Raw genomic sequence first — 26,019 nt, 5'->3', positions numbered from 1 at the left:
TATTGTCGTCAGCTGGTGTCTTGTGTTAGTTTTTTTGTCTTTGTTGTACAGTCGTAGTAGTGGCGCCAGCAAAATAACAAAGCCAATCTAACTATAGCCAAGAGTGCTACCTTGGGTTATTAAATTCCAAATTAGTCTTTTCCTGGCACAGATTTTTGTTGTTTAAGAGTTATTTTCATATTTACAAGAACTATAATTTGTATGCAATCCAGTTTAGTGAATCATTTTTGGTTAGCCAGGCCATCAGGAGAACAAAATGCGTTCAATTACGCAGGCAGTTAATGAAAAATACTCGGATGACGACGAAGACACGTCGGGATCAGGCTTCATTTTGTTTGTTCGAAAATCGTCACCAAGAAAAAGGCTACCCAGTACCCTTATTCTTGATCATTGTGAAATTGATTCTGTGGGGGATGAACAATCCTTGAGCTCAACCCTCCATGAAGTCAATGAGCTAGACCTTGCTCATAACCAAATCTCTAAATGGACTGAGGTAATTGCATAGGATTTTCAAGTTATTCAGTGATAATTTTACCCTTATTTGATAGATAAATAAGCTGATTATGTGCCTTCCTAAGCTGAGTTTTCTCAACTTAAGCTATAATATGTTAGGAAGTGCAAATGTAAATGCACCTCAGATATTACACTCTTCATTGAAGAAACTGGTGTTGAACCGTGTTGGGATTCAGTGGAATGATCTTGTTCCCTACCTGAGTCTCACACCAAAGTAACAATGATTTTATTAGCTAACAAAAACTATTGGCTTTAATTTGAATTCTGTTCAAGTTTGGAAGAGCTACATCTAAGCTTTAACCAGATTGAAATTTCTGATCAAGAGAAAGATAATGAAACAAATCAAGTATTCCCCAAAATTGCAACTTTGCATTTTGATGGAAATCGAGTCGAAAATCGGGATCACCTGCGATGGATTTCAACAAAATTTCCGTCACTGACTTCTCTGGTTTTGTGCGACTGTCCCCTATGGACCTTACGATGGACATCTCCTGCAGCTCGAGAAGCACAAGTAAGTGCATTAATAACAATATGACCTGTAAAAATGTGTGATCGATAATCTCGAATTAAATCTTTGATCAACTTGAGGTTCGATTATTAAAATTAGCTAATTTTAATGTATCTTAATAATACGCTAGGGCAGAAATATGTCCGGAAGTTCTTTAGCATCATCCAGCAGTAGTATGGGGTCGTTATCCGCATCGTTTTGTTCTGGAGATGGAAAGACCAGTCCGTGTTGTGTCCCATTCCTAGACCGTGATTGCACGGATCCAACAGGAAAAGCATCCAATGATTCCGTCTTGTTCCCCTGCCTACGCTCTATCAGTTTAAATAACAGTATGTTTGATTGCTGGGAAGAAATTGACCAAATTCGCAATTGGCCATCATTGGCTGAACTGCGCATGCAGTCTTGCCCTCTTTTTCAGGTTAGTTTCCTCTCAATTTTGAAACTACTGTTTTTTAGCTTATGGATAAATTTGCGTGTAAAAAAAAATTTCATTATTTTTCGCTTATCTAGAGAATGACGGAACACGAGCGTCGTGAAATGACAGTAGCGCGCCTACCTAATTTACGCCGCTTAAACGGCGGCGGCGATATTAGCGCGAAGGAGCGCGAAGAAGCCGAACGAAACTTTCTTCGTCGTTTTCACGATTCTGAAGTGAAACCCCCAAGGTCTTGAAATTTTTTTCAGCTGGTGCTAATCTTTGAAAACTTAAGTTTCGTTACACGTTAAGGTATCAAGAGTTGCTGGATATGCATGGGCATGTAGCCCCGTTTGCAAAGGTGAAATTGGCTCCACCTAAAGTAGCAAATGTCTGGGTCAGGTATGGAGAGCAGTCCTGGAATGAAAAGAACCTTTCATTATACATGACGATGAAAGAGTTGAGAGGTATAGCAATAACTATAGGCGTTTTCGTTCGACTGTTTAATTTTGTTTGAATACTTTCAGATAAATTTTGCTTCGAACTGGGCCTTCCCGCGTCGAAACTCCGGTTATGGCATAGCGTTCACCAACAACCGATGCTTATGCGCTTTCCTGCAAAACGATTATACAGTTACAACGTAAAAGACGGTGACGAAATTTTAATCGATGAAAAACTAGGATAACCTCAAGGGATCCGCTTTAAACGTCAATTGGTTGTGTATTAAGTTGTGCTTGTTGATATGCTTAAGAATCATCGGTTATTAGAATTTTTAGTACGTAGCTTCGCAAGGGGGTAAAGTGAATAGGTTAGCTGATGCCGAGTATTTCGTACAATAGGGGTGAAATGTTGCTAGTGATAACACTCATCGAAGTTTACTTTGTCAGGATTTTTATTTGAATGAATTATGCGCAATCCCGAAAAACACATATTTACTCGTTGTTGGTATAGTACGTAAATAAAAAAAAAAGTGATTTAAATTTTAAATGTTGCTTTATTTTAGAGTGCGGAATCCGGTTATGGCACTTCAGAAAAGGGAAGTTTTGTTTTTGAGCATAATTAACGTTGGAAGCAGTTACACTATGCTTTGATAGATGTCGTTCGACGATGTTTACTGTTTTTTTTAAGATTTTTAAGTCGTCATTGTCTTTGTTAATCATTTCCCTTGGCAACAGCCATAGGATACCGAAGTTTAAATAGCTACATTGATTATTCATTTGTTCACTTGGATTAGATAGATCCATTTAATGTCTTAACAGAGCGACAATGGCGAGGCGGATTCTGAAAGTTTCATTGGTTACTGCTACCTTGGCCGTTTCAGCATGTGGAACTACAATATACTTAGATAGCAGCAAACAGATTGGAATTACTAGCCCGACCGACCCAAAAAAGATTACGTGGAGCAAAGCTATTCAAGCTGTTGACAAGTTGTGTGAGCAGGTGAAGAATGAATCTGGAACTCCTGGACTTGTTGTAAGTGTGAGTGTTGATGGACTTCCAGTTTACCAGAAAGGTTCAATGAATGCCAATATTATAATACCCAAAACATTGTGAATGATCATATATTTTGTCTTACAATAGGACTTGGGTATGCTGATGTTGAGAACCATATTCCTTGCCAGAGCAATACTGTTATGCGAATTGCTAGTATTAGCAAGTCGATGACCATGGCTGTAGTTGCCAAGTAAAATTATATTCATTGATCCAGACTTAGCTTTAACTGTGCTTTCATTAGATTATGGCAGGAAGGAGGCCTTTCCCTTGATAAACCAGTTCAAGAATATGTATCTGATTTCCCAGAAAAATTTTTTGATGGTGAAAAGGTATGAAATGTTAAAATATTTCTTCTCAGCTTGTTATATTTACAGGATTTTTCTTATTTCATAGGCAGAAATCACATTGAGACATTTAGTCAGTCATCTTTCCGGTATTCGCCACTATGAAAAACCGCCTGCTCTTAGTGATATATCGTCCACTACCATTGATCGGAATCCCCAGAACGATACAGTTTCTGACACGCAAAGAAAAAACAAAAATGAATTTGAAAATCAAGAGTACCTACTCAACAGCTATTTTGAGAGTGTATCGAAATCTCTAGCCCTTTTCAAAGATGACGATCTTTTTAGTAAACCAGGTAATAATACTTCTTTTATTTTATTTCTAATGATATTCTTGAAGTAATTACTGTAAAGGTGTAAAGTTCCTCTACACAACACATGGGTGGACCCTAGTAAGTGCCGTGGTCGAAAGTGTCGTGAAGAAATCTTTCCCTTCATACATGAAAGTATTCTTTCATGAAATGGGGTTAAGAAACACATACTTGGACGAGAACAAACCGCTTATCTTTAATCGTGCAAAGTAATGAACTCTTCAGTTATAAAGCATATTTAAATACATAACCGCAAACTTGTCCCCAAATAGATATTACGTCAGGAACGAGAAAGGGCGATTGGAAAACGCACCAAATGTTGACAATTCATACAAGTGGGCGGGAGGCGGATTTCTGTCTACGAGCGATGATTTGGTCAAATTCGGAAATGCCATGCTCTATTCGTATCAAAATTCCAACGGCTTCCTTAAACGCGATACCGTCCAAATGATATGGTCACCAGTATCCAGTACATCTTTAGCGTGGGATAGAGATGGCCAATATGGAATGGGTTGGGGCGTTATATCGTCCCACAGCAACTACCCTTTTTGCAAATCGAGGCAGTTTTATGTTTCACATACCGGCGGCGCTATTGGAGCTAGCTCCGTCTTACTCGTCCTGCCACGCAATGATGACACGCCGAGTGATAAACCTATTCGAGGTATTGTTGTTTCCATGATTGCAAATCTGCAAAGCGTTGGGTTGAACCAGACGGCTTTAGAAATTGCCAAAATATTTGAAAGCGTTGCCGATTAAACTGTTTTCCATTGAAGTAAGCACATTTAAAAGTAATGCTGGCACCCATGTAGCTTAGTTGGTGTTTCATATTGCGTAGCAGAAATGTTGAGATTTCGCAACGAAATTCGCATATAGACGCAAAGTAAAATTTATAACAAAGTAGCTGGAGTAGTGTAATTACTTGTGCAACGAGGTGAAAATATTCAGAAATAAGCAGTTCTTGTATCATTGTGGATTAACATTCGACTGGGAGGTATACCCAAGTGTTTTTCAAGGTGTTCACCTAATTGGATCCTTAAATTGGTGTTGTCATCCTCCTCAAGCTTTCCTATTCCTCTTAGGCGGATAATAGCACAAGGTCCATTTTCTCCTCCCCACATCATAATCCGGTCTGGAACAACTGTCACTATGGAGGCCTGTAGTAAAAACGTTAAGTATTCTTCCTTCTGCGAACGAAAAATATTGGCACATTTAGCTACTCACATTTTCGGGTTTGTCCAACATTTTGGAAACTAGCGCTGAGGTTTCGTTCAGAAAATCAACTGGAACACAGTTCTTCGTAATATTTGTAGTAATTTTCAAATGTGGCATACTGTTATTTAACCAAGTTGGAATAACTCGATGCATTTTTTAAATGGTAATATTTAAATAACCTAGAGATTTCTGGAAACAGTAATATTTCTGGTTCAGACTGCACGATTTCTGGTTGAGTTCGACTTGATTCGGTAGTCACTGTTGCATGTGTTATGGAATCCTTGTGCAGGTGATTCAGGTGGTAGCTAAGTGTAGTCGTACTGGCCGATGATAAAGAGGCTTGGCAAAATTGGCAAATTGCCATGGATCCCTCTTTTCGAAAATACTGCCACACCCATGATACCTTTTCTCTGTGCTTCCTTGCCTTATTTCTTGGCGGTACTGCGCCAACATATTCTTTCATGGGGCTATCTTTGCGTCGATTTTCGATGTTAATAGTCTCTTCTTCTTCTATTACTTGCACGATTCGGATCTAAATCAAAATTAACGTTATGTCATATACTAGCAAGCATTTAAAAATAAAACAAAACTTAAGGTTGTAACTCACATTTGAGGGTTTTCCCAGCATCTTAGATATAAAAGCTGAAGTCTCTTTAATAAAGTTTTTTTTTAAAGTTGGGTTTGCTGTCACATTTTCATTATTCTTTAGGGGTGATTGACTGGTTAAAAAATTGACAAACATAGTGATTAAGAGAAGTTCATTGACAAGGGACCCACCTCTGTGTACCTTGAAATTGATGTAACCTGTATCTTAGGTTTTGATTCATTTACGTTTGGTTCTCCTTCGACTATCAAATCCTTGTGTAGATGATTCAGGTGGTACTTTAAAGTGGTAGTACTGGCTATTGACAAAGAAGCTTCACAAAACTGACACACAGCAACATTTCCTTCCTGTATGAAATACTGCCAGACCCATGAAACTTTTTCCCTGTTCTTTCTTCCTTTTTTTCTTGGGGGTTCATTAATTGCGTCTTTAGAGAGGCTATCTTCGTTTTCACTATGCTCAGCCATAACTTTCCACAGAAAATGAATTTTTACTGAGACAAATGGAAATTGAATTATAGGCCAAATTTTTTTTTAGAGGGCATGAGATTAACAGGGTTTACCGTGTACACCGTAAATGTAAATGATCAGGTACACTGCACTCGTTGATTTGTACTTGATTTTGTCTATCGCCACAAGTTATAAATACGAACAAGCCTACAATGGTAAGTGTCAACGTATACGGAAGAATACGGCATAAATGATGAGAAACAACGGATTCTAGGAAATTTCTAGTATTGCAAGACGTTTTGCCGGTAAACTGGAAGATGAACCATGGATGAACCAACAAACAATCGACATCAACCCAACAACAACATTGACAACGAGATTACGAACCAGCGTCGTCTGCTACTGCTGCCCACTTCTAAACTTTTCCTACAACTTTCTCAATTCATTGTTTATTCAACCAGCTTAATTGTCTATAAATAAAAAAAACACTAGAGACCAAAATGGAACTATGCATATGATGTATATATTTTGAAACAAAAATGACAATGACAATGAGTCAATTATTGATTTCAGCCAAGGATATCATGGAAAGTAGTGTTATCATATCCAAGATCAGCAGTTTTAATGTCTTGGTATTCTATGTACATATGGTTGGGGGCTACACCCAAATGCTTCTCAATATGTTCCCCAAGAATTTTGGAGTAGTTTTTGTTCTCTTTTACTCCCAATTTTCCAATGCTCATAAGGTGGGCAATGGCACATGGTCCTTCTTCTCCACCCCACAGCATCATTTGGTCTGGTACCACTGTCACCACACAGTACTACAACCATAAAAATAGCAATTATCTGCTCTACTCCATAACCATGGCCATAACTTTAATGCTGTCACAGCTACTTACACTTTCTGGCTTGCCAAGCATTTTAGAAATTAACGCGGAAGTCTCTTTCAAAAAATTACTTGGAACTGAACTTTTTGAAACATTTGTAGTGATTTTCAAATGGGGCATTTTATTACCTCGTTCCACAACAAACGAGAAAAAGTTTGCTAACGTGTGATGAAGAGATTTAAGTGACAAATTACAAAACTTTGAAGGGCATGCGTCTGCTAGGAAAATTTTTCATGAAAATGTAAGGAAAGAGCGAACTGCGATTCTAGCGCAATTTTGTAATGAGTACTGTAGCGCCTCTAGCGGAGGTTGCTGCAACTCCACTTTCATTACAGTCAATTCGTGACATCGTGAGCTCTCTAATTCATGAAACTGTTGATTTCCTGTTTAAGTACGTACAAGTGTTCTGAATGGTGGAATCAGCTGTTAAATCAAGTACGATGATGAATGTGCGTTTCTGTGATGTAGATTTATGGATCTAAAATGTACCGAATGAACTAGAGTTGAATACAGGTCTATAATGGCAAACGAAGAAGACCTAAATGCGATATCGACTCTTCATGACGATGTTTACCACGGAATTCATACAGATAATGCAGAGTGGGTTGATTTACTAACTCTTCACAGGGAATCTGTCCGTGATCCGGTTGCTATCCGAGGTGCTGGAAATGTTACTGTGTAAGTGATTAGCTGCATCCTTCATCAGATACCTTTACAGAAATTAGACATAAAATGTTTTGCAATGTTATTATCCTGTTGTTCATTTATGGTGTTCAGGTTTGGACTAAGCAATCGCTTTGACACAGAATTCCCATCTGCTCTAACTGGCAAAGTTGCCCCGGAAGAATTCAGTGAAACCCTTCAGAGAATAAACTCTGTTTTGAAAAAAACTCTCCCAGTGAATGTCAAATGGTTATTTTGTGGATGCATATGTTGTTGCTGTACCCTGGGTTGCTCGCTGTGGCCTGTCGTGTGCCTCAGTAAAAGGGTAAGCTCAAGATTTTATAACATCACACATTGACAGGTCATTTGTGGTAAACCTTTTCTCTTGTTAGACAAGACATGCCTTAGAGAAGCTCCTTGACTGGGAAAACAGCCATTTGTACAGTAAACTTGGATTACATTGGAGATTGTCAAAACAGAGATGTGATAGCTCTGCCATGGTTGAATATGTAAGATAAATACCTTGCTGAATTGTTTGATTGACTAGTTTAATGTTCTTAGTGTTTTGTAAGGTTTTGTTAGTTGAATTTGTACCACGACTTCATATCCATCGGCCCGATTAACAAGAAACCATACCTCATGGAAAATGGCACACAATTATGACTGCTCACTGTTGGATATCGTTTATTGTTCATCGTCCAGAATTGTCTGTTATAAAATCTTACGCTTGTACGTTTCCTCCGAGTGGACGTGGTTGTCAAAACGACAACTTAAAGATCTCTTCGCCTAAGTGTTAAACGACTCCCTAATCACATATAAGACTTTGTGTAAGTAAAAACAACAAAAATATTCGGAGCTTGTCATTGCATGTATATTTAGAGTGTTTTGCGGGCAATAAACATGTCGTTTATGGAGAAAACTACAGGATGGATAACCAGCTGATAAGGCAGAACAAAGAAAATAGCAGACTCTGTAAGTTTTAAATTATGCTCTAATCTACCTACACAATTCGACCTGATTCAAACAGTTTAAAACCATCCATCTTTCAGAGTCGTTGGACGAGAAGCAGGCCTAGGTGAGGGTGAACGGTCCCTATCTGCTGGACGAGAAGAAATACGTGGTTGGAGTGAGGAAGGTGCTGGTGTAGGAGGCGAAGCAGGTGTAGGAGTGGGTGGCGTTGTCACAGTGGCGGAGGCCGTAGGAATGGGTGATGCTGCCACAGTAGCCGAAACCGTAGGAACGGGTGACGGAACTGGTGCAGGAGTGACTGGCGTTGGGGTAGGAGTGGTCGGTTTTGGAGTTGGAGTAGGAGTTGGAGTGGGCACTTGAGGTGTCTGAGAAACAGGAGTGGGAGAAGGCTCAGGAGGTAATGGAGTGACTGATTCGTTCTCTTCAAGAATAACTTCGGCTGGCTGAAGAGGTTTACCTATGGCACTGTTCTGTACTGGAAGAGCTTCACTTTCAGTCACCACCCCGGCAGCAGCAATTTTCGACTTCATGTCCGGATCGGATGCCAATTTCTTTAGAGAGACGTTCGATTTCTTCAGTCTTTTGTTCTTTCCCGTTTCTTGTTCTTTGCTACTTTCATTAATGACTCCTAGCGTGTTACGCTTGAACTTGGCGTAGGCTACACGAGTAGCGGGAGTGTATTCCTTAAGGCGCGGATTGTATTCCACAATGCGATCGGGATCCATGGAAAGGAGATCAGCTCGTTCCGATTCGATAATGGATCGTCTGAGCGACTGTTGCGACCACCTTTGATTACTCTGTGCTTTCGATCCGATTGGATTCCGCTTGATGGACGCTCTACTAGCCGCCATTGCATTCCACTCGTTTCGTTTCTTCATCTTGGAGCTGCTACGAGAAGCCATGACTTTGGCAATCTTACCGAAAACATCTACAGGGCCCTTCTCGGAAGTGGCGTTGGCAATCACCGAACTGATCAAATCTTCAACCATACCAATCTGGAAACCCTTCTTCAAACGTCGTTCACGAAGTCTTCCCTTCTTTCCGGCTAGGACAAAAAATTGGGTAATAATTCGTTAAAAAATTATTATTCGAGCCATTTCAAAAACAAATTTGTAATGGACAGGTACCTGCGTTGCCCTTTTCGGCTTCGCCGCACTTCATTCCGTTATTGCGCAGGATATCCAATAATTCGAACCGGAAGGAAGAAATGTCTTGTTTGATTTCGTTGACATCGTCCTCGGTGACACCCATTTCTTCGCTTTTCTTTTGCTCAGCCGTTACTGTGCGCGTTTGAAAATGATCACTTTTAATAGTCTGTAGGGCTGATTCAATTTTAGGGTTGAAATGTACAGGTCCATACCATAACGTCTGACCAAGAGTCGCATCACTTCCATGTGTCTGATTTCGGCCTTGTGTAAACTCTTTTCCTAAAATGTTTGCACAGTCAGGTAAAATTTTACGCGTATTCATCGTTTCAAATTTCTTATTCTTTGGACGTGTACATACTTTAGCTGCCTGCGTTTGTTTCTTCTTGCACAGATTCAACAAGGATTTGGGTGTCGGCATCACGTTGAACGGTGGTGGAACAGTGGCACCATCATCAAAATAGCTGAGCCAAAGTTTGGAACGAGCAAATTTCCATTCGGTATCACTCTTGGACTGTTACGTCGTTATTCAGAAAGAAAACTGCTAAATAATTCATGTAATTTTTTAAAGTGAAAAGTAGGGAAACTTACGGCAATAGCGGCGTACGAGTTGGACATCATGGCAATCAACATGTTGAGGAGGACGATAATGTTGATCATGGAATACGATCCGAACATAAGCAAGCCCCAGAATCGCGTGAAACCCTTGATACCTTGCAATTCGAATGATTGCAAATCAACCAGACCGAAGCTGGCCCAAAAGAGGGATTGCGATGTCTCGAACAAACTGCGTTTAACGAGGTAATTATTTCGTTTGCGTCCTTGTACTTATCTAGTTTGATTGTAGCATTTAAATACTTGGAAAAACGACGCCAAAAGAAACAAGCTTCTTGTTCGTTTTCCCAATCAGGACCTCCGTCTGGCAAACAGAAGCATTTCTTCTTGGTCAAATCGGCGTAGTACCACATCAATTGGTTCAAACCTTTATCGGTAAATTTCTGATTAGTATGTCACATGGAAAATCAATTAAAGCAGATTTTTACCGCATCCAAAGGCGACGAGAACCAACATGTAGATGAAGAAGAACTTGATGATATCGATAATGATACGGCCGAGAGAAATCTGTAGCGGACCCAAATGCGGAGAGATCGAGAACACGTGCACCGTCTTCAGATAGCTGAAAAGGTAAGCACAAATTCCGAATTATTTTATTGAGTATCATAAGCTCACAGTGTTTTGTATACCTGAAAATCATTGCGGCACCAAACATTCCCTCGCTGAGTAACATAGGGTCGAACGTACTCCACTCCTCCCGCGGATACCACGGGTTCTGTCCGGCCCACTGTTCCCTCTTTTTTTTTTTTTTTAGCCACGAATAATTTGATTAGCGATCAGTTTTCGTTTGCGGTATGTTATTTTAAACATGTAAGGTTTCCAGATTTTGGCAGGAGGTTGAATTGAAAGCTCAACTCTTCCTCTGGGTTTTCAAATGAAAAATTCGTTTGCTTTGGAAATACCTGAACGATGAACCAAGCGACAGCTCGTAGAAAAATCCAGGCAGTAAAGAAGCTATTCGAGGTGAAATCGATCAAGTTCCATGGATCCATTATGTAGTCCATTAGACCGTCGGACCATAAAGCTTTTGCCTCGGCCCAGATGTGCCCTAAAAATCAATTGGACTTGTTTTTCCCCACACGAAATGGCGATTAAATTTGTTAGATTTCATGAACAAACCGCCTATGTAAAGCATAATGAATAGTTCTATAGGTCCTGGTATAGATCCTCTTTCGCGACGTTTCCAATCCTCAAGAATCTCTTGCATCCAGTCGGTGCCAAACCATTCAATAAGGAGATATTCAACGCGTTGAGAAGCCAGTCCGAGTAGAGCTAAAATGTGGGCGTAGAATTGAATCAATTTCGGTTCGAGTTAGCACATAGTTTGGCGAATCGTTACAGAGAAAGAAGAGATAGGAAGCCGAGTGACAAATGAATTTGACGAAAGGTTTCTTGATGAAACTGCCTTTGACCGACGTCGGTGCGATCATGTAAAGCATCGAGTAAATGGGAAACTTGGCCGCGATTTTGATTGTCTCGACGATCTGACCGAACGGCGATCGACGTCGGAATCCCGGTAAACCTTGATACCAAATAGCCCCCAGCAGTTGTTGCACGTTGGCGTGAGCCACAAACTTTTTTTGGTTTTTTTTTTCGTATGGGAAATTTGCGAAGAGGAAAGTCAAATATTTGCAGTTTCAAAATGGGCAAGTTTAAAACTCACGTCTTTTTGCGTGTATTTGATGGCCAGTTCAAGTCGATCAAGCGTCTGACGTTCTCCGGGCTCCCAAACATCTTCCGAATCGTGAGAGTAATTTAAAAGCGTCTCCAATTCGTACGAACTTCGGACATGGTCCAGTAGAGACGTAGCAAACTTTTGGCATTGTTCTTCCAATTGCTGCAATTTTCAATTCAAATAAAGCACTTGACATCATGTCGTTCATAATTGCCCCTGGCACAATTGCAGCGCTTGTGTACCTGATAGTCGACGGTGAATTCGGATTCAATGACGGACATGCGGGAAAGTTCTTTACTCAGTTCGAAAGCCGTTAAAATGGGATCTTTGCTGGACAGGGCGATGAGAGATGGTGACGCAAGAGCCCGGTACGCGTTGATCCTGGAGCGTGAGTGCCTCAGGGAATCGGCTTTGCTGGATGCCATACATTCATCGCAACCGCACCTGTACGAGAGGAAACGTTGATAGCGAGCTATTTTGTTGATTGGTATTGCCGTTAATTACCGGACGTCGTGAGGCATGGGCAACGCAGCTCCACGATCCAGCAACAATTTGAGAATCTCGTAGTTGTTTCGATGGGCAGCCAAAATTAGCGGAGTGATATCGGGCGTAAAAGTGGCATTTTCGCTGTCTAGCGTTTCCCAGCTCTGATGCAATTTTCAAATGTTTCGTTAGCCATTTGAACATATTCAAATATTGACTTGTAAAACATACGTAAGGACTGCCCTCTTTATGGGTCCTCTCTTCCCATTCGAGCAGCAATTCAACGGCTTCGACATAATCCTCGCTGATGGCGTGAAGTAGACCGTCTGACACTTTGATTCCACCTTCGAGTAGGACTTCAATCAACTCGAAACTCTCGTTTTCGATGGCGATAACCAGAGACGTACGTCCCAGCGGATCGGTGCAATTCAGATTCAATTCGTCGGGACGATCTTTGTAATCCTGCAACAAACTGTAGATAACCGAAGAGTTCCGTTACGTTTTTCTTTAGCCATTTCTAACGTAAACATTTAGATCGCCCTTATATACATATAGAATTCGCTTAATCCTTAAGTGTATTGGACGTAGAAACAGGACAACGCGATTCCAGCGAACACGTTCGGCACATGTTGTCGCATTCTACCTTCTTTTTCTTTCTTCTGTCTCTTCCGCGTAGAAACAAAGACATTGGACGGGGTGACTCTATAGTGATACCGGGAATCTTTTTTTTTTTCGAAATGCACTTTACATTTTGAAGGCTACAATAGGAACATGTTCCAAAGGGATTTTCAATGTAGACTGGGCTGTGTGTGTACACACATCTGGGGCAGTTTGCAAAAAGAAAAATGTTTTTCCTGCTCCGATGGTTCGATTTTTCGGTATGCACACGACAAGTTTTGCTAGAGTTTCCTTTTATTTTATTTTTTACTCTTTTCTACTAGGCTACACAAAGCTCGAGTTTTTTTTCTTCTTATGGGCTAGTTCTTTTTACAGGATAACCCTCGAGCTTATGTTTTGTGAGAAAGAAAGTTTACAAGAAAGAGAGGGGGCTTTAGCAGTGAATATACGATGGACTCAGCAAATCGGTCAAGCGTGTGACTGACTAAACACTGGCAAGAACATGAAATCTTATTTTGTGGGTCGATACTCTTTGATTCAATCTTTAGTTAAAGTTTAACTTTGATATCATGTTTTAATTTGCGATTTTTTTTTTAAATCTAGTAAGTGAGCAAAGAAGTACGAACGTGCGGACACCGTTGTAATCGCCTCGTTCGACCAGTAACAGGAACCGTTTTTCTTCGTTTTTCAGGATCGATTCAACGGGTGGACCCATCACAAACTGCGGCTCCTCTTTCAGGCTTATCTATTAGGCAAATTGATTGTTAAATAGTTATTGTAATTCGATGGAAACCGACTTACCAGGCTCTGCTGAGAGCCCTGGGAAATGAGACCCTCCCTCGATGCGGACCCCTTCATGGGCGCTAAAAACGTTTTCAAATCATTTAGTTGCAATTGTTTGGGCAGATGCAATTAAAACATTATTAAAATGATGTAACACTCACCCATGATTGCGGTAAATGGACCGCGTCAGAAACGGCCAGGTATTCTTTGGGTTGTCCGAGCGGCCAGCTGGCGTGCTGGGCTACTGAGGCCCTTGTAGTCTGCATACTGGTACCAATACTTCCTCATTGCGAATTGTTTCAAGTTATGTTTCTAACTAATCTTGTTAGCATGGCTCTACATTCGTGCATTTTTCGACTCTCTCGTGTTTAGTTTTTTTTTTTTTTTAGCTTTAAAAGGATTACTATATGGTGCTGGCTTCTATGAGAACATCCATATCCTGCTTGCCCTTCAGCAACCCAACCTCTCCAATTTTATATTCATTTCCCATCATTTGATTTATTTCATTTTTTAAACCACTAACAAAATAGATTTATGCCACGTATTTGTTTTTCTTCCCCCCGAATGATAGACATAACAAGAAGCACACATTGCCCGGTTTGGCTATGTCGTTGTGATCGATTTTATATCAGTTACAGCCGGTAGCTGCGCCCCACGGCTTTGTGTTCACCATCGACGACATTCCTGCCGGAGAATTGATGAGAAAAATTTGTATTCGGCTTTGGAGGAAAAGGGGCGATGCAGGAAACCCATCTAGAGGGGGGCCTATCAATTCACGTTCACCAACCGTGACAGAACGTGCAGCTATATAGTGTACATCAATGCTCATGACTAGCCTACACTCAACCGACTCTTTTGTGGCTACTAGGCTTGACATAAAAGACTTAATATCGATCGGTAAGACGCTCATCCACATTTTTTTTTCAAGTACACTTTTACCTACTGTACCATGCATCCTGCCAGGCATTCATGTAAACTTTGCTTGTGTATGTGCTAAATTTTCCGAAACGTACAAACATTTTACGCTTCAATGAAAGGGGGGAAAGGGGCTACAAAAATCCATGTCTCGAATTTGATGACAAATTCTGGTAATGACTGGGAACTTGGAAGTATCTTGTTTATTGATTTTTTTATTAGAAACCCAACTGGGCTACTCAACTTGCATTCTGTACGCTCGTAATTTATTCAAAATATTTGTGTGACGCTGGATTCTTTTTTACGTTTCAGATATCCCAGTAAGACGAGGGTCTTCCGACGAGGCCTTCCGTAGGAGAATGTCTTCCCGTTAAACGTAGCAATCGTCTACCACTGTGTTAATGATAGTGGTACATTAACTATCAGCTTGTCAATTATGATTCAAGCAAAAAGCAGCTTTGAAAATGTAAATTTTTCTTAATTTTATCCTTGAATATCTTGCAGATTGGTGTGAACCTCAGAGTCGAATGATGTACCTTTTGGAAATTATCAATGTTTCGACTATCTGCTGATTTGTCAATGAATCCCAGGTATATTTCATAGCGCGTTATGTGTTCATTAGTTAACAATCCAGTTACATAGCTATGAAAGAACCAGAATTCTATTTCCGTCTTTTATAATTCCATCAGCTATCATCTCATTATTTTAAAGCCATAGCAGTGCCAAAACCGCTTAAAGAGCAATGGAACAACCACTACAATACCACGAATAGGAAAATTAATCAAACACTTTGATGGAATGCATTTCCTGATGGCGTCTAAATCTCAGTGAGTAAGCCTGCCCGAATTTCCATAAACTGCGATCCAAATAAGTTGGGTTTCATTTGATCAATGAAAACCTGTCGTAGTTGAAGTTTCGATTTAAAAGGAGTTATTCTTTAGCTACGATTGTGCCTGAACAGGACCGAAGAAGCTGAATTGGCGAAAAATTGGCGGTTGGACAGTCACTTGTTTACATTAAGATTTATACGATAGATTCGGTATTATTCCGTCTGAAGTACGAACAACAAAGTTCGCCTTAATCTCCCGTTAGCCTTGGTGAATAGGAGAGTTCAGCTAGTCACGCCCACTATATGGTGAGATATTACAAGACCATATAACTATCTATACTTTTTGCGAGAAAGCTAATAACATGTCCGACAATCATCTTGGTATCTAATATGAGACCAATTTGTCTCTGGCGCTCTTTGTTGGAATGAATGCGGCAGGTTACGAGCATTAAAAGTCGTTTGCGCCATAAATCTCCCTTAACAGAACGAAACCTATTTTTTGTTCTTGCTTTTCCTTGAACATGGCGTATCCAAAAAACATGTGCTTTCTAAACGGCAATTTCGCAAAGTTCTTTTTTAAAAATTATTATCTGACAGCAGAGCGCTGTTTTGCTTAAAACGTCGTCTGCTTTGTTGTTTGGTGTATGCCGTTCACGTTTCATGTGGCTCGCATTCTTTTGAATTGACATAGCTCTCGACATTCTGGTCGCCAATTCAATGGCCTCGTCCGACAATACAAAAGCGGTGACGTGCGCATACTTTTTACAGACAAAGAAAAGATATTGCCGCATGTCGGTTAAACCGGGACGGAAGTTCTGCGGGGAACACGCGTCATTGGATGCTGCGAACCAAGTCTGTCCTACTTCCGCTGCTAAATATGCACGAACGCCCTGTCCATACGATCCAAATCAGTAATGAAAAAGAACTAAATTTGATGATTTTAACATTTTTGTATGGAGAAATGGTTTGTTGTACATTAAAGGGCATGTTACAAGTAGTCTTGATTTCGTGGAAAGGAATAATAACCAAACATTATGTTTTCAGTTCATGTTTTGTATCACAATTGGCGAAGCACATGGAGAAGTGTAACTCGAAACCCAAACCGCTGCCGGAATACATAAAGGAAAACATTAATGTCATTGACAACAATGAGGAGATCAAAGTCAACCTTGGAACTTTGTCAGACGAAGAACTACTAGCCATCATTGCCAGGGTTTCCAAGATCCATTCAGGTGGGTGTCAGAATTGTAATTTGCTACCTACTAAAACAGATTTCCTCAACAAGTGTAATCCATTTACGCATCCATTGATGCTTTTAGAATATGTTGGAGAACTGCCAGTGTCTGTTGGGCGTCATCCAGTGCTAGAAACTACACTTGCTTCGCTGACGGAGAGTCGAGGAAGTTGGCGTCACGTCTTCCAAAGCTCTTCCATCCTTTACAATATGGCCGAAGTTGGTGTTTTGACGTCTGGGGAAACGAGAAGCACATATGTCGAATTTGGCTCAGGCAGAGGTAATTTATTACAGTATTTAGAGCACAACAATTTCTCGTTTCCACAATTTCGCTACTTTGTACGTTCAGGGCAGTTGAGTTACGCGGTAGGTCAGGCCGTTGACCTGGAAACGGATGCTTTGCTGATGATCGACAAGTCTTCACCCAGGCACAAGCACGACAACCGGTACAAGGTGGACGGTGAAAGCCATGCTTCCATCCACCGAGTGCGAGCAGACATTGCTGACGTGGATTTGGGACAGGTACCGCTCGTTCGCAACGACACAAGAAGACTTGTCGGAATCGGCAAACACTTGTGTGGAGCAGCGACAGGTATGTTTACAATTCGTGCTGAGTTTGCAATCGAGAACAGCCTATTAACTTAAAGTCCTTTTTATTTAGATTTAGCGTTAAATTGCCTCTATAGAGCCAATAATCCGAATGGATTGGTACAGGGAGTTTGCATAGCTCTTTGCTGCCATCATCAGTGCACCTGGCGACACTACGTCGGGAAAGCATTCTTCAAGGTAGTTGTTCTTTATAATTGCACAGTATTGTCTTACTAACTGTTTAATTAATGTTCAAAGGAATTAAATCTGAGCCAGACGGATTTTGCTATCTTGAGAGCCATGACGAGCTGGGCAGTATGTGGATCACGTCAGGCAAAAGAACACAGTGAGGCTGTTCAAGATAACGAAGTCAAAACCAGCATTTTACCCGGAAGATACGCAGCCATGGGTTTGGATATCGAACGCAGGGAAAATATCGGACGTCAGTGCAAACAAATCATTGACCGTGGCCGAGTCGAATTTCTGTCTTCGTGGCCACTTCAGGCCAAGCTTTTGTACTACGTCGAGCCGGACATTTCTCCTGAGAATGTTCTCTTGCTTGCGCATGCTTCGTAAAGTCAATTTTTTAGGTAAATAGACATTCTTTTGAAATTTTGACATAGTTGCACAGACAGATGATCAGAATCGCGATTGCTGACTCTGCGGAAGAGGTGGAACGGGCAGCGGATAGGTTTGACTTCGCTGGAAGGACGAATTGCGGCAGCATGTGCAAGTCTTGTTCAACATTTTTGCAAACGCTCGTCGGAAATTGGCGTTGCAAAGCGGATAAAGGACCGGATTGAGGGTAGAATTGATGTAGCCTAGCCAGAGAGTGATTTTGAATAGCGTGTCGCCGATGCAGTCCGGGCAAACGGCCACGACGAGGAACACTATAAAGTAAGGCAGCCAGCAAACCATGAAGGCGCACACAATGACGCCCAGTTGGCGAGCAGCTTTTCTTTCTTTTTGCGAAATCAGCACAGATGGAATGGCTGTAGCTGCGATTCCACCCTGATGGTTGTTGGACTTTGTAGACTGTCTGCAAACTTGTTGTTGTTGTCGTCTGTTGCTAACTTTTTCGCTGTCTAATCGATGTCTACTAGATCGACGATCTACGACGTCGTCCACATACTCAACCTTGACTTGCACGTCGATGTAATGAGTCGTACTCTGCTTCGCACTGTCCAATCCCCCGTCACTTCCGTGCAGTTCCATTAATGTCAAACTTTCGTAAAAATCTAATATTGAACGGTCGGCACGGAGTCTACGAGATGAACCAGCTGGTTGTAGAGCTCCAGGCGAAGTCCTGTGACTGTACCATCTAAATTTCCCGCTGAAATGGTTCCAGCTTCGGGCCATTGTAGAAAGGCCCCTCTCCAGTGCTCTCATATTGGGCTGATCCTCGACTACATCGTCTTCCGTCTCCATGGCCTGGAGGCTTGTCGAGTCGCCGTGGTCCGAAACGATTGCTGGGGCTTGATGAGGCCGTCTCCGAGCAGTTGAAACTGTCACTTCACCCAAATCGTTACGACTGCGCTGGCGGATGGTGCGGAAGATTCGGCCATAAATGTACAGCATCGATAGCGTTGGAACATAGAAATTGGCTACCGCAGCAGTCACCTGTTGAATGGCATCGATTACTAATTGATTCACGACACTTGACACCCACACAAGACGGATACGACATTTTCAACGTCCAATTCAGACGCCTTTTAGACTGACGTCATCCGTCTTTAAAATGAAAAGCGAAAAGTTTTTTTTCTTTTTGTGTTGTGCTATTGACAATCCAAAGTCACATTTATTAGGTGATTTTAGAATGCTGGGTGAGATCAACAGAAAGTAGATGGGTTTCCATTACGAATGTCATCGCTTGGCTGAGCTTTTCGTTCGTATGTTTGGTAAGTTTTCCGCCATACCTCGTGGGCTGTAAGAAGGGAACGCGTCACGACCCATGAAAGTCTTAAAGGGGAAAAAAGGTATAGTCTTCTAAAGAGCAAGAGGAGGAAAAAAAAAGGAAGCTACGTAGTGGGCGAAGAAAAAAGATATAAAGTTATGAGGCGGAAGTAAAAAAGAAACGAAAGTGCCTCTGAGAGCTATCTCGTGTTCGTCTGCACGGATTTTTTGCCCTGCAAGTTTGCCGGACGCTGAGCATGCTCTTTTTTGGTCGCAACTTTCCAGTTACATGCTTAAAAGAATGTGAATTACTTTCTTTTTATGAGAACGGAGATTGACGCAAACATTCATTACAATTTATGTACATATTTTTTGGAGTAGAATCGTAAAAGTGACATGGCAACAAGGCTCGATTAGTTTTTATCTTGATGTTTGAGTGCAATTTTGATGGAGATTTAAACATAGATGTTTCTGGATTTTACAGGTAAATTTCCGTTTTCTATTTAATTATTAAATATAATATTCATCAAGACATCAACTTCATCAAGTTTATTTCAAAGGCAACGTTGGTAATGAAATGTCGAGAGCACATGTTCTGGGCGCCGTAGATGAACGTTTCAACTTTGTTCCGTCACAGTTTTCCCTCCAATTTCAAATGGCTGCCAAGAACTTTTTTCTATGTTCTGAACTCTAGTTTTGTAAACGTTTGATAAAATCGTCATTTCTCAAGACAAGATTCTGCAATGGAAAGGTAATAGCTACCATTTTATGGAATGTGAATCTCTTTATCAAGGGAAATGACAATACATTTTGACTTATATTCCAGTGAACAGAAATAGAGAGAAAGAGACAATGCGTGTCTGCAGATATTTAAGCCAAGCTTTGTGAAATGCTTGGTAGACCAACAAAACTTTAGATGGAAAAAACTGAAGAGGCATGCCACATTGGCTCATTGCCAACATCAATAATATTCCAGCTTTTCTCAACAGCTGCCATAAAATTCATGTGAATATCAAAGAGCTGAAAAGTACAGCTTATTTTTTCAGAACATCCTTCCATTTCCATCGAGAAGTCATCATCCTCAATATTCCTTTCATGAAAACGTCAAATGTACTTCAGCAACTGGAACAAGTTGCCTCGTAATCATCCACTAGGTAGGATCAATTCACTGACCATCATTTCTTTTTTTTTACTACCCACTAAAAAGACAAACTGACAAGCAATAATGCCCCGAGTGGCCATGTTGCTTTTCAGTGGTGAGAAAATTGGATGAATGTTACGTGAGATGTAACATAAAGTTTACGCTACCCATGATGAGTGCAATGGTAAAATGGTCCTTGAGTTTCAGTCCCTTTAGTAAGAAAACATGTTTAATTGAGTGTTTCGAGCAACAGCTGCTCAAGGGAAATTTGTAGACAAATCTTCTAGAGTCGATTGTGTACATTTCACACACAGACGGGGGAGTCGAAACGACGTGGTCAATTGAAAACCGATGGGTTTTCTATGGGTTGGGGGGGGGGATGTTCAACCATGCAGGAAGCTATATTGTCCTGGAGTGCCAAAACGCTCAACATCTTTCAACCGAGCGCCATGTAAAAGTGTTTAACTTATCGATTGAATCCACTTGACGTGTCCCGTTGACACGGCCTTGCAATAGTTGATTTTTGTCAAATCGTGCTGTGCCGGGCGCTGGTCCGCTTAACCCCCAAGACAAATCCATTGTCTCGATATTGACGGAACGTGATTCAAAGGAAGAAAAGGCGTTGCCTTTTCACATTTCTTGATTCAGTTGTCACACGCAGTCATCCTATTTTGTTCCTATCTCATATCCTCGTCACACGAAATTAACGAGCATGTGCTAGAAAATTGCTTCCATTTTTTTTAAATAGCGATGATGGCGGCAATTAGATTACACTTTTTTTTTTTTGCCCCTCGTTAAATTATTTGAAAACAAAAAAATTGTTCAACTCACTTTGAAGGTGATGTTATCGGCAAATTCCGTGTCGCAAGAGTCTGGCGATGAGTTGAGCTTGATTCCGTCCGTCATGCTGGACCATCCAGTGACGGGCAGAATCCATAGTAGGCTGAGAGTCCATGCGGCGGCAATCATGAGGAAGGCGCGTTTCTTTGTCCGCCTTCTGAGGTATTTGAGCGGCGATGTAATTGACCAGTAACGATCCAGACTGAGCACAAACAGGTTAAAGATGGAAGCTGTGCTGGCGCAATAGTCGATTGACAGCCACGCATCGCACATCCAGGCGCCAAAGTACCACCGATCTGTCAGTGTCAGATTTAAAAGAATGTTCAACTGTACGTTTTTTTAAAGAAAACTAGCCAAGAATTTGTTTAGCAGAAAATTCATCGCTGCTTTTCTATAGATAGGGGCTAGACAGGTTTGGTTATTGAACTGGAAAAAAAAAAAAAATTCAATTAACTGACAAATAGGCTACTGCTGTTTATCCTTTGGCCTTGCTATCGTGAGAGGAGAAATGGCTCTTTTTTTTGTGTGTGTATGTCCTTTTTGTATTGCGATGAATGGCTGGTATAATCTTTCGGATAGATAGTTTAAGTATGGATTGCTTTTCTTTTTCGTAAGGGATTGGAAATGCAAGATCTTTCTTTAGTCCGTTATCAACGATATCTCAACTGAAACATTTTTGTTTCGTTATGGGTTTGGTCTTGAGATTTACGTTTCTTTCTTTTTTTAATATCCGAAAGATTTTATATTAGCTTACGTCGGCTTAGATGAAGGCTATAATTACCTGTTAAGACGTAGATGGCACTGATAGGCATCACGAAAACTCCTACCACCAAATCAGCAACGGCCAGGCTCATGATGAACAAATTTGATACCTTTTTTTTTATTGGGAAGAAATGGGTGATGAAAAGGTTGGCTGATTGTTTATAGTGGGGAGACAAGGCTATTTGTTTAAAACATTTTGATTGGTTCTGAGAGGGTTTTTTTTTTCCCGCAAAGCTTATCGTTTGAAAATTATTGAATAAGCGGGACTCTCTTTGACGACATTGTTTGCATTTTGAATCGTTATATGCTTCTTTTGTGGCTTTTTATTGATCTTCTCTTTCTCTCTTTGGCCGTATTATTCCAAGGTTTAAGAGAACAAAGATTTTCAGTTATTATTTCTGTCTGTTTCCATTAAACCCTTTTTGATCTGCTGGTTTGGAGCGTAGCAACAGCAGCTGCGTTTTTTATTTTTTATTTTTAAAAAGGAAAAAACAAATCTTGAAATGTGAAATCTCATCCATTTTGGCTCTCGTTTTATAATTAAAAATCAAGTTATCTGGAAAGCCATGTTACCAAATGTGGGTAGGGGGGGGGGGAGAATTACGCAGATGATGTCATCCGGAAGAGAAGTGGTGTAATTAATAATTAAGACCCCCTCCGGCGTCAAATATCCGACAATCACGAAACGAAACGAAAAATGTGAATTGATCGCGCTTACTTTTCTGAGCCGTTTCTCTGTGCGGATGGCGTGGATGACCATACCATTTCCGACGCAAGTCACCATTGCCAACATGTAGAGGCCAATGCCCATCGCCACACGTGCCGCCAGTTGGACGTCGTCGCTAATAGCGTCCGTCACATTATTCAAATCTTTGCCGTTCAGACTTTTGTTGGTCACATCTTGTTTACTGCTTTCGCCTATACGGGGGTAAAAGAAAATTCGCTACTGAATTTATTATTTTTTTTTATTGAATTTTCACGTCCAGTGTACGCAATGTCTTTGTGTTTGCTACGCGAAATTCAATCTTATTTATTGACAAGAATGTTGTTATTTGTTGCGTTTTGTGCCAATCATCGGAGTTTAACGATCGGTACGTTTTTCTGTAGAAAGAGTTTCATGAAATGACCGAAACTGGATCTCAGTGAAACATCGAAATGATTCGGACAATCTATTATAGTCTATTATATTGGGATGTATATTGATTTTAGGGTCATTTCATTACTCGGCAAATGTCAGCCATTCTATTCGAGTTGATCGATCGCATTTTTTTTTTCTTTGCTGGAAGATTGCAAAAAAAAAAAAAAATTCCAGCAACATTGGTATTGAAACTTGAAAATAAGGTGATTCTTTCCGCGTCTACGAATAGAATAGCGTCGTATGTACAGTTGTAATCAATTTCGTGTTTACCTTCCGTTGTTGCTGCTGCTGCAGGTGCAACAAGAAGTAGCGACTCGTTGATCCACGATGACTTCATGGGACGGGCGATCGATTTAACGAGTAGCGAGTCAAACAAGCGACCTCCTGTTCTTATAGCAAAAACCTGAAAACCATTATGCGATTGGTTAGATATCCAATTATTCACGCGGCAACAGCCATCTGGCGTTATACCCCTCCCCCCTTCCCTCCCCAAAACAAATTTCACTAAGAAAAAACGTTTCTGAAAAATTGAGTTTGGCTCTCATTAAGAAATGTCTCAGCCTTTTTAATCGCTGGCTTTTAAAAATGCCAACACTTGCATAAAATTTGCACGTTGATTAATTTTTTTTTTCCAAGTTGCAATATTTGAAAATCCGAAATCTTCAGTTTTATTGTATGTGTCTGACCTTTTTTTTGCGGGTGTACACCAACATTTAAAAATTTCCTTTATAAAAAAAAAAAGGGAGGGGGGGTAAATTTGAATAATCCGATTGTTTCTCGTTCGAGTTCGGGCAAACAGGGTCGTGACACAACAAAAACACGGGCAGAGACGCTTCTCCTTGTTCGTGCCGATTTAAAAGATTTCATCTTTTAAAACATTTTTCTATTTATTTACCCTTGGTCCGAATATGCGAAATCCATCCAGCGATTCAATTGACGAGATTCACTTGCCACTTGATATTCTTTTGCTATCCCTCCGTGTTCTTCTAAAAACAATGTGGGGGGGCAAAACAAAAAATACCAGTTGGATGGGACGGTGGAACTGTTCCAGCGATGCGAAAGGGTGTGACAATCCGATTGACGTGAAAGCTGGCGGACGACTGGACACGTTCCGCAATCGAAGGCGGAGAGACTCTCCTCTAGTTTTCTTTTCTTTTTTTTTTTCACTCTTCCTTTAGACACATCCTCCCCCTCACGTTTAATATGATTTTGCCGCGTGCGCAGAGCGGCCAGATCATCTTTTTCTTCTTGCCGTTCTAACCGAAAGGCAGAATCTACTAACCCTCCGGCTTAGAGAGAGTGGAATAACAACAGCCGACGATGACGTCCAACATTCTGCCAACATACAATGACAAAATAGTGTCAAGTTGATCAGTATTTTGTCACATTTTCATCCCAAAACAAGGCAGAAAAGATATTTACAAACGTGTCACGGCTAACATTTGCGAGATTGCATCCCATCGCGTCTCTCTTTTCCCCCCGACAGGTTCGAAAACTTTTGTCAAACATTTTATATTTTTCTTCAAAATTATCCCGACTGAGAAATGAAGGTTGCACTTGCAAATGTCTCGTGCAGTTGTCACCGGGTGGAGGGGGGAAGTTAGGCGCTTGATGGGCGAGCTCATTTCCGGTTGGTAGATTGTCGACAACGATAAAAGCAATGAACGAAGGATTGCGATGAAGCACCTCACTGGTAGGAGAGCGGCACAAATGGCGCTGGCGGAGAAGAGGCTATTGATTTATTATTAGAGACGGTTGATTTTTGTATGCCTTCTATTTTGGCAATGATCTTCTTTTGTTGTGCCTCTTGTCTGTTGGGTTTTATGCAATGAGAAGGAAAAAAAAAACGTTAACCTTGAATCAGGCAATCTAATCATGTCAATCTGTCTGGGCCACCGTCAAGCATTTAGGCGCTGGCAAGCCGGACAACGTGTACTCTCTGCAGATAGTCGCAATCAACGCAGACGTGCGAGATTCGGGCGTTTTCCCACTGATTGGCAACCTGTCCAAACAATTTGGCCCTTTTTTTGTTTGTTTGTTTGAAAGTGTAATTGTTGTCGCGTGGCTTTGCGATTTGTTGTTTTGTTTCTAGTGTTTTATACTATATGGGGCCAGCTGGACTTTAAGGGTTACGATGATAGAAATTCATCAGCATCGAATTTCCGGACTATACCGATTTGTTGTCCAACGACGTCACGAGCGGCCCCACTTTCTTTTTCTTGGAGGAGAGAAGGAGATGAAGAGCATCCGCATAGAAGCGGAAGTTGTTAACCCGCCACGACCTTCGTTATGTTTTTTATGGCTTTTATATAAAAAAAAAATTGATAATAATAAAATAAAGGCTGTTCTCCTACTTCTTTCTACCTTTAAAAAAGAAATGGGGTTCGTCATATTCTAGAGATAAAAAGAAACAAACGGTGGTTCTATATGATATCACGTTGAATACTAAATAATAGCCATGAAGAATTTAGATTTTTCTGGTTTTTTTATTTTGAGCAGGGTTTGATGTTAATCGCGGTCGAATGCACTACGAAGAATACAAAGTAAAAGAGGAATTGCTTATAACTCATTAATTGAGCTGCCAAGGAGCCGCTGGCCACTAGGCGTGTGATGAGACGGACTTGGGCGTTTGCGAGCAAGTAGTTGGGACGTACTTCCGTCCTGCCAGCAAGAAACTGCTTAAACCACGTGACAGTAAGCGGATCTGTGCGTCCACTGCCTACTTCCGTCCCAGTAGGTTGCTATCGTAACGTTAAGGCATTCGCGTATTTAATAGAGTCACTCCTTTTTTTTTTTGTATCGATCGTTATGACATTTTTTGTTTTGTTTGCAGAGGGATGAAAAGACTCGTTTGGTCACATCTGTCAAAATCTGAGAAAGGAAAACAGTGGTGCCTTTTGCTGTCAAGGTTCATCGATTTCCTATTTGATTTTGGCGAATTTGATTACACGCTCAACTGATTTATGTCGATGAATAGCGAATCAATGGCAA

General features: G+C 40.8%; 8 protein-coding genes across 25 annotated transcripts; 4 read left to right on the top strand and 4 right to left on the bottom strand.

Annotated features, from left to right (window-relative positions):
* Positions 1-63: 63 nt before the first annotated feature.
* Positions 64-2,416, top strand: LOC116931651 (tubulin-specific chaperone cofactor E-like protein). Its single transcript, XM_032939241.2, has 7 exons — positions 64-493; positions 549-727; positions 787-1,024; positions 1,152-1,439; positions 1,532-1,686; positions 1,749-1,903; positions 1,964-2,416. Exons 1-7 carry the CDS (start codon positions 257-259, stop codon positions 2,119-2,121), a joined length of 1,410 nt encoding a protein of 469 aa, XP_032795132.1. The 5' UTR covers positions 64-256; the 3' UTR covers positions 2,122-2,416.
* A 129-nt stretch (positions 2,417-2,545) lies between these two features.
* On the top strand, positions 2,546-5,476 carry LOC116931652 (serine beta-lactamase-like protein LACTB, mitochondrial). 2 transcript variants are annotated; one of them, XM_032939244.2, is made up of 7 exons: positions 2,546-2,949; positions 3,018-3,120; positions 3,172-3,259; positions 3,324-3,570; positions 3,629-3,794; positions 3,858-4,246; positions 4,665-5,476. In XM_032939244.2, the coding sequence occupies exons 1-7, from the start codon at positions 2,703-2,705 to the stop codon at positions 4,670-4,672; spliced, it is 1,248 nt and encodes a 415-aa protein (XP_032795135.1). In that variant the 5' UTR covers positions 2,546-2,702; the 3' UTR covers positions 4,673-5,476. The 2 variants fall into 2 exon arrangements, with proteins under 2 accessions (XP_032795135.1, XP_032795134.1); XM_032939243.2 differs by lacking the exon at positions 4,665-5,476 and having other exon boundaries at positions 3,858-4,357.
* On the bottom strand, positions 4,484-6,231 carry LOC116931656. Of its 2 annotated transcripts, none has more exons than XM_032939258.2 (6): positions 5,964-6,231; positions 5,585-5,894; positions 5,405-5,516; positions 4,977-5,329; positions 4,807-4,915; positions 4,484-4,739 (listed from the first exon to the last, which is right to left on the bottom strand). In XM_032939258.2, exons 2-6 carry the CDS (start codon positions 5,866-5,868, stop codon positions 4,527-4,529), a joined length of 1,071 nt encoding a protein of 356 aa, XP_032795149.1. In that variant the 5' UTR covers positions 5,869-5,894; positions 5,964-6,231; the 3' UTR covers positions 4,484-4,526. The 2 variants fall into 2 exon arrangements, with proteins under 2 accessions (XP_032795149.1, XP_032795150.1); XM_032939259.2 differs by having other exon boundaries at positions 5,585-5,870.
* Positions 6,232-6,357: 126 nt separating this feature from the next.
* LOC116931660 (macrophage migration inhibitory factor) lies at positions 6,358-7,012 on the bottom strand. The gene is made up of 2 exons (XM_032939263.2): positions 6,750-7,012; positions 6,358-6,671 (listed from the first exon to the last, which is right to left on the bottom strand). The coding sequence occupies exons 1-2, from the start codon at positions 6,855-6,857 to the stop codon at positions 6,420-6,422; spliced, it is 360 nt and encodes a 119-aa protein (XP_032795154.1). The 5' UTR covers positions 6,858-7,012; the 3' UTR covers positions 6,358-6,419.
* Positions 7,013-7,112: 100 nt separating this feature from the next.
* On the top strand, positions 7,113-8,319 carry LOC123477064 (cysteine-rich hydrophobic domain-containing protein 2-like). 2 transcript variants are annotated; one of them, XM_045180318.1, is made up of 4 exons: positions 7,113-7,415; positions 7,515-7,725; positions 7,793-7,909; positions 7,962-8,319. In XM_045180318.1, exons 1-4 carry the CDS (start codon positions 7,258-7,260, stop codon positions 7,980-7,982), a joined length of 507 nt encoding a protein of 168 aa, XP_045036253.1. In that variant the 5' UTR covers positions 7,113-7,257; the 3' UTR covers positions 7,983-8,319. The 2 variants fall into 2 exon arrangements, with proteins under 2 accessions (XP_045036253.1, XP_045036252.1); XM_045180317.1 differs by having other exon boundaries at positions 7,119-7,415; positions 7,973-8,319.
* On the bottom strand, positions 8,250-13,958 carry LOC116931644 (transient receptor potential protein). The gene is made up of 18 exons (XM_032939234.2): positions 13,850-13,958; positions 13,707-13,768; positions 13,532-13,650; positions 12,519-12,759; positions 12,309-12,451; positions 12,047-12,248; positions 11,793-11,966; positions 11,469-11,703; positions 11,249-11,401; positions 11,032-11,177; positions 10,759-10,865; positions 10,558-10,691; positions 10,373-10,496; positions 10,106-10,301; positions 9,876-10,028; positions 9,730-9,796; positions 9,497-9,649; positions 8,250-9,414 (listed from the first exon to the last, which is right to left on the bottom strand). Exons 1-18 carry the CDS (start codon positions 13,851-13,853, stop codon positions 8,429-8,431), a joined length of 3,399 nt encoding a protein of 1,132 aa, XP_032795125.2. The 5' UTR covers positions 13,854-13,958; the 3' UTR covers positions 8,250-8,428.
* LOC116931653 (tRNA:m(4)X modification enzyme TRM13 homolog) lies at positions 10,569-18,512 on the top strand. Of its 15 annotated transcripts, XM_045180308.1 has the most exons (13): positions 10,569-10,699; positions 14,260-14,585; positions 14,916-15,013; positions 15,108-15,193; positions 15,293-15,430; positions 15,545-15,738; positions 16,124-16,343; positions 16,477-16,664; positions 16,752-16,946; positions 17,016-17,258; positions 17,328-17,452; positions 17,513-17,844; positions 17,924-18,512. In XM_045180308.1, the coding sequence occupies exons 7-12, from the start codon at positions 16,150-16,152 to the stop codon at positions 17,828-17,830; spliced, it is 1,263 nt and encodes a 420-aa protein (XP_045036243.1). In that variant the 5' UTR covers positions 10,569-10,699; positions 14,260-14,585; positions 14,916-15,013; positions 15,108-15,193; positions 15,293-15,430; positions 15,545-15,738; positions 16,124-16,149; the 3' UTR covers positions 17,831-17,844; positions 17,924-18,512. The 15 variants fall into 15 exon arrangements, with proteins under 15 accessions (XP_045036243.1, XP_032795139.2, XP_045036246.1 ...); XM_032939248.2 differs by lacking the exon at positions 17,924-18,512 and having other exon boundaries at positions 14,321-14,585; positions 17,513-17,872; XM_045180311.1 differs by lacking the exon at positions 17,924-18,512 and having other exon boundaries at positions 15,315-15,430; positions 15,565-15,738; positions 17,513-17,872.
* Positions 16,368-24,052, bottom strand: LOC116931647 (probable G-protein coupled receptor No18). Its single transcript, XM_032939238.2, has 6 exons — positions 23,924-24,052; positions 23,299-23,431; positions 22,609-22,808; positions 21,910-22,000; positions 21,120-21,424; positions 16,368-18,874 (listed from the first exon to the last, which is right to left on the bottom strand). Exons 2-6 carry the CDS (start codon positions 23,363-23,365, stop codon positions 17,894-17,896), a joined length of 1,644 nt encoding a protein of 547 aa, XP_032795129.2. The 5' UTR covers positions 23,366-23,431; positions 23,924-24,052; the 3' UTR covers positions 16,368-17,893.
* Positions 24,053-26,019: the final 1,967 nt, after the last annotated feature.

This window comes from Daphnia magna, linkage group LG10, assembly GCF_020631705.1.
Source record: "Daphnia magna isolate NIES linkage group LG10, ASM2063170v1.1, whole genome shotgun sequence".
NCBI lineage: Eukaryota > Metazoa > Arthropoda > Branchiopoda > Diplostraca > Daphniidae > Daphnia > Daphnia magna.
The sequence above is the reverse complement of the archived record's forward strand: the minus strand, read 5'-3'. Positions and strand labels throughout refer to the sequence as shown.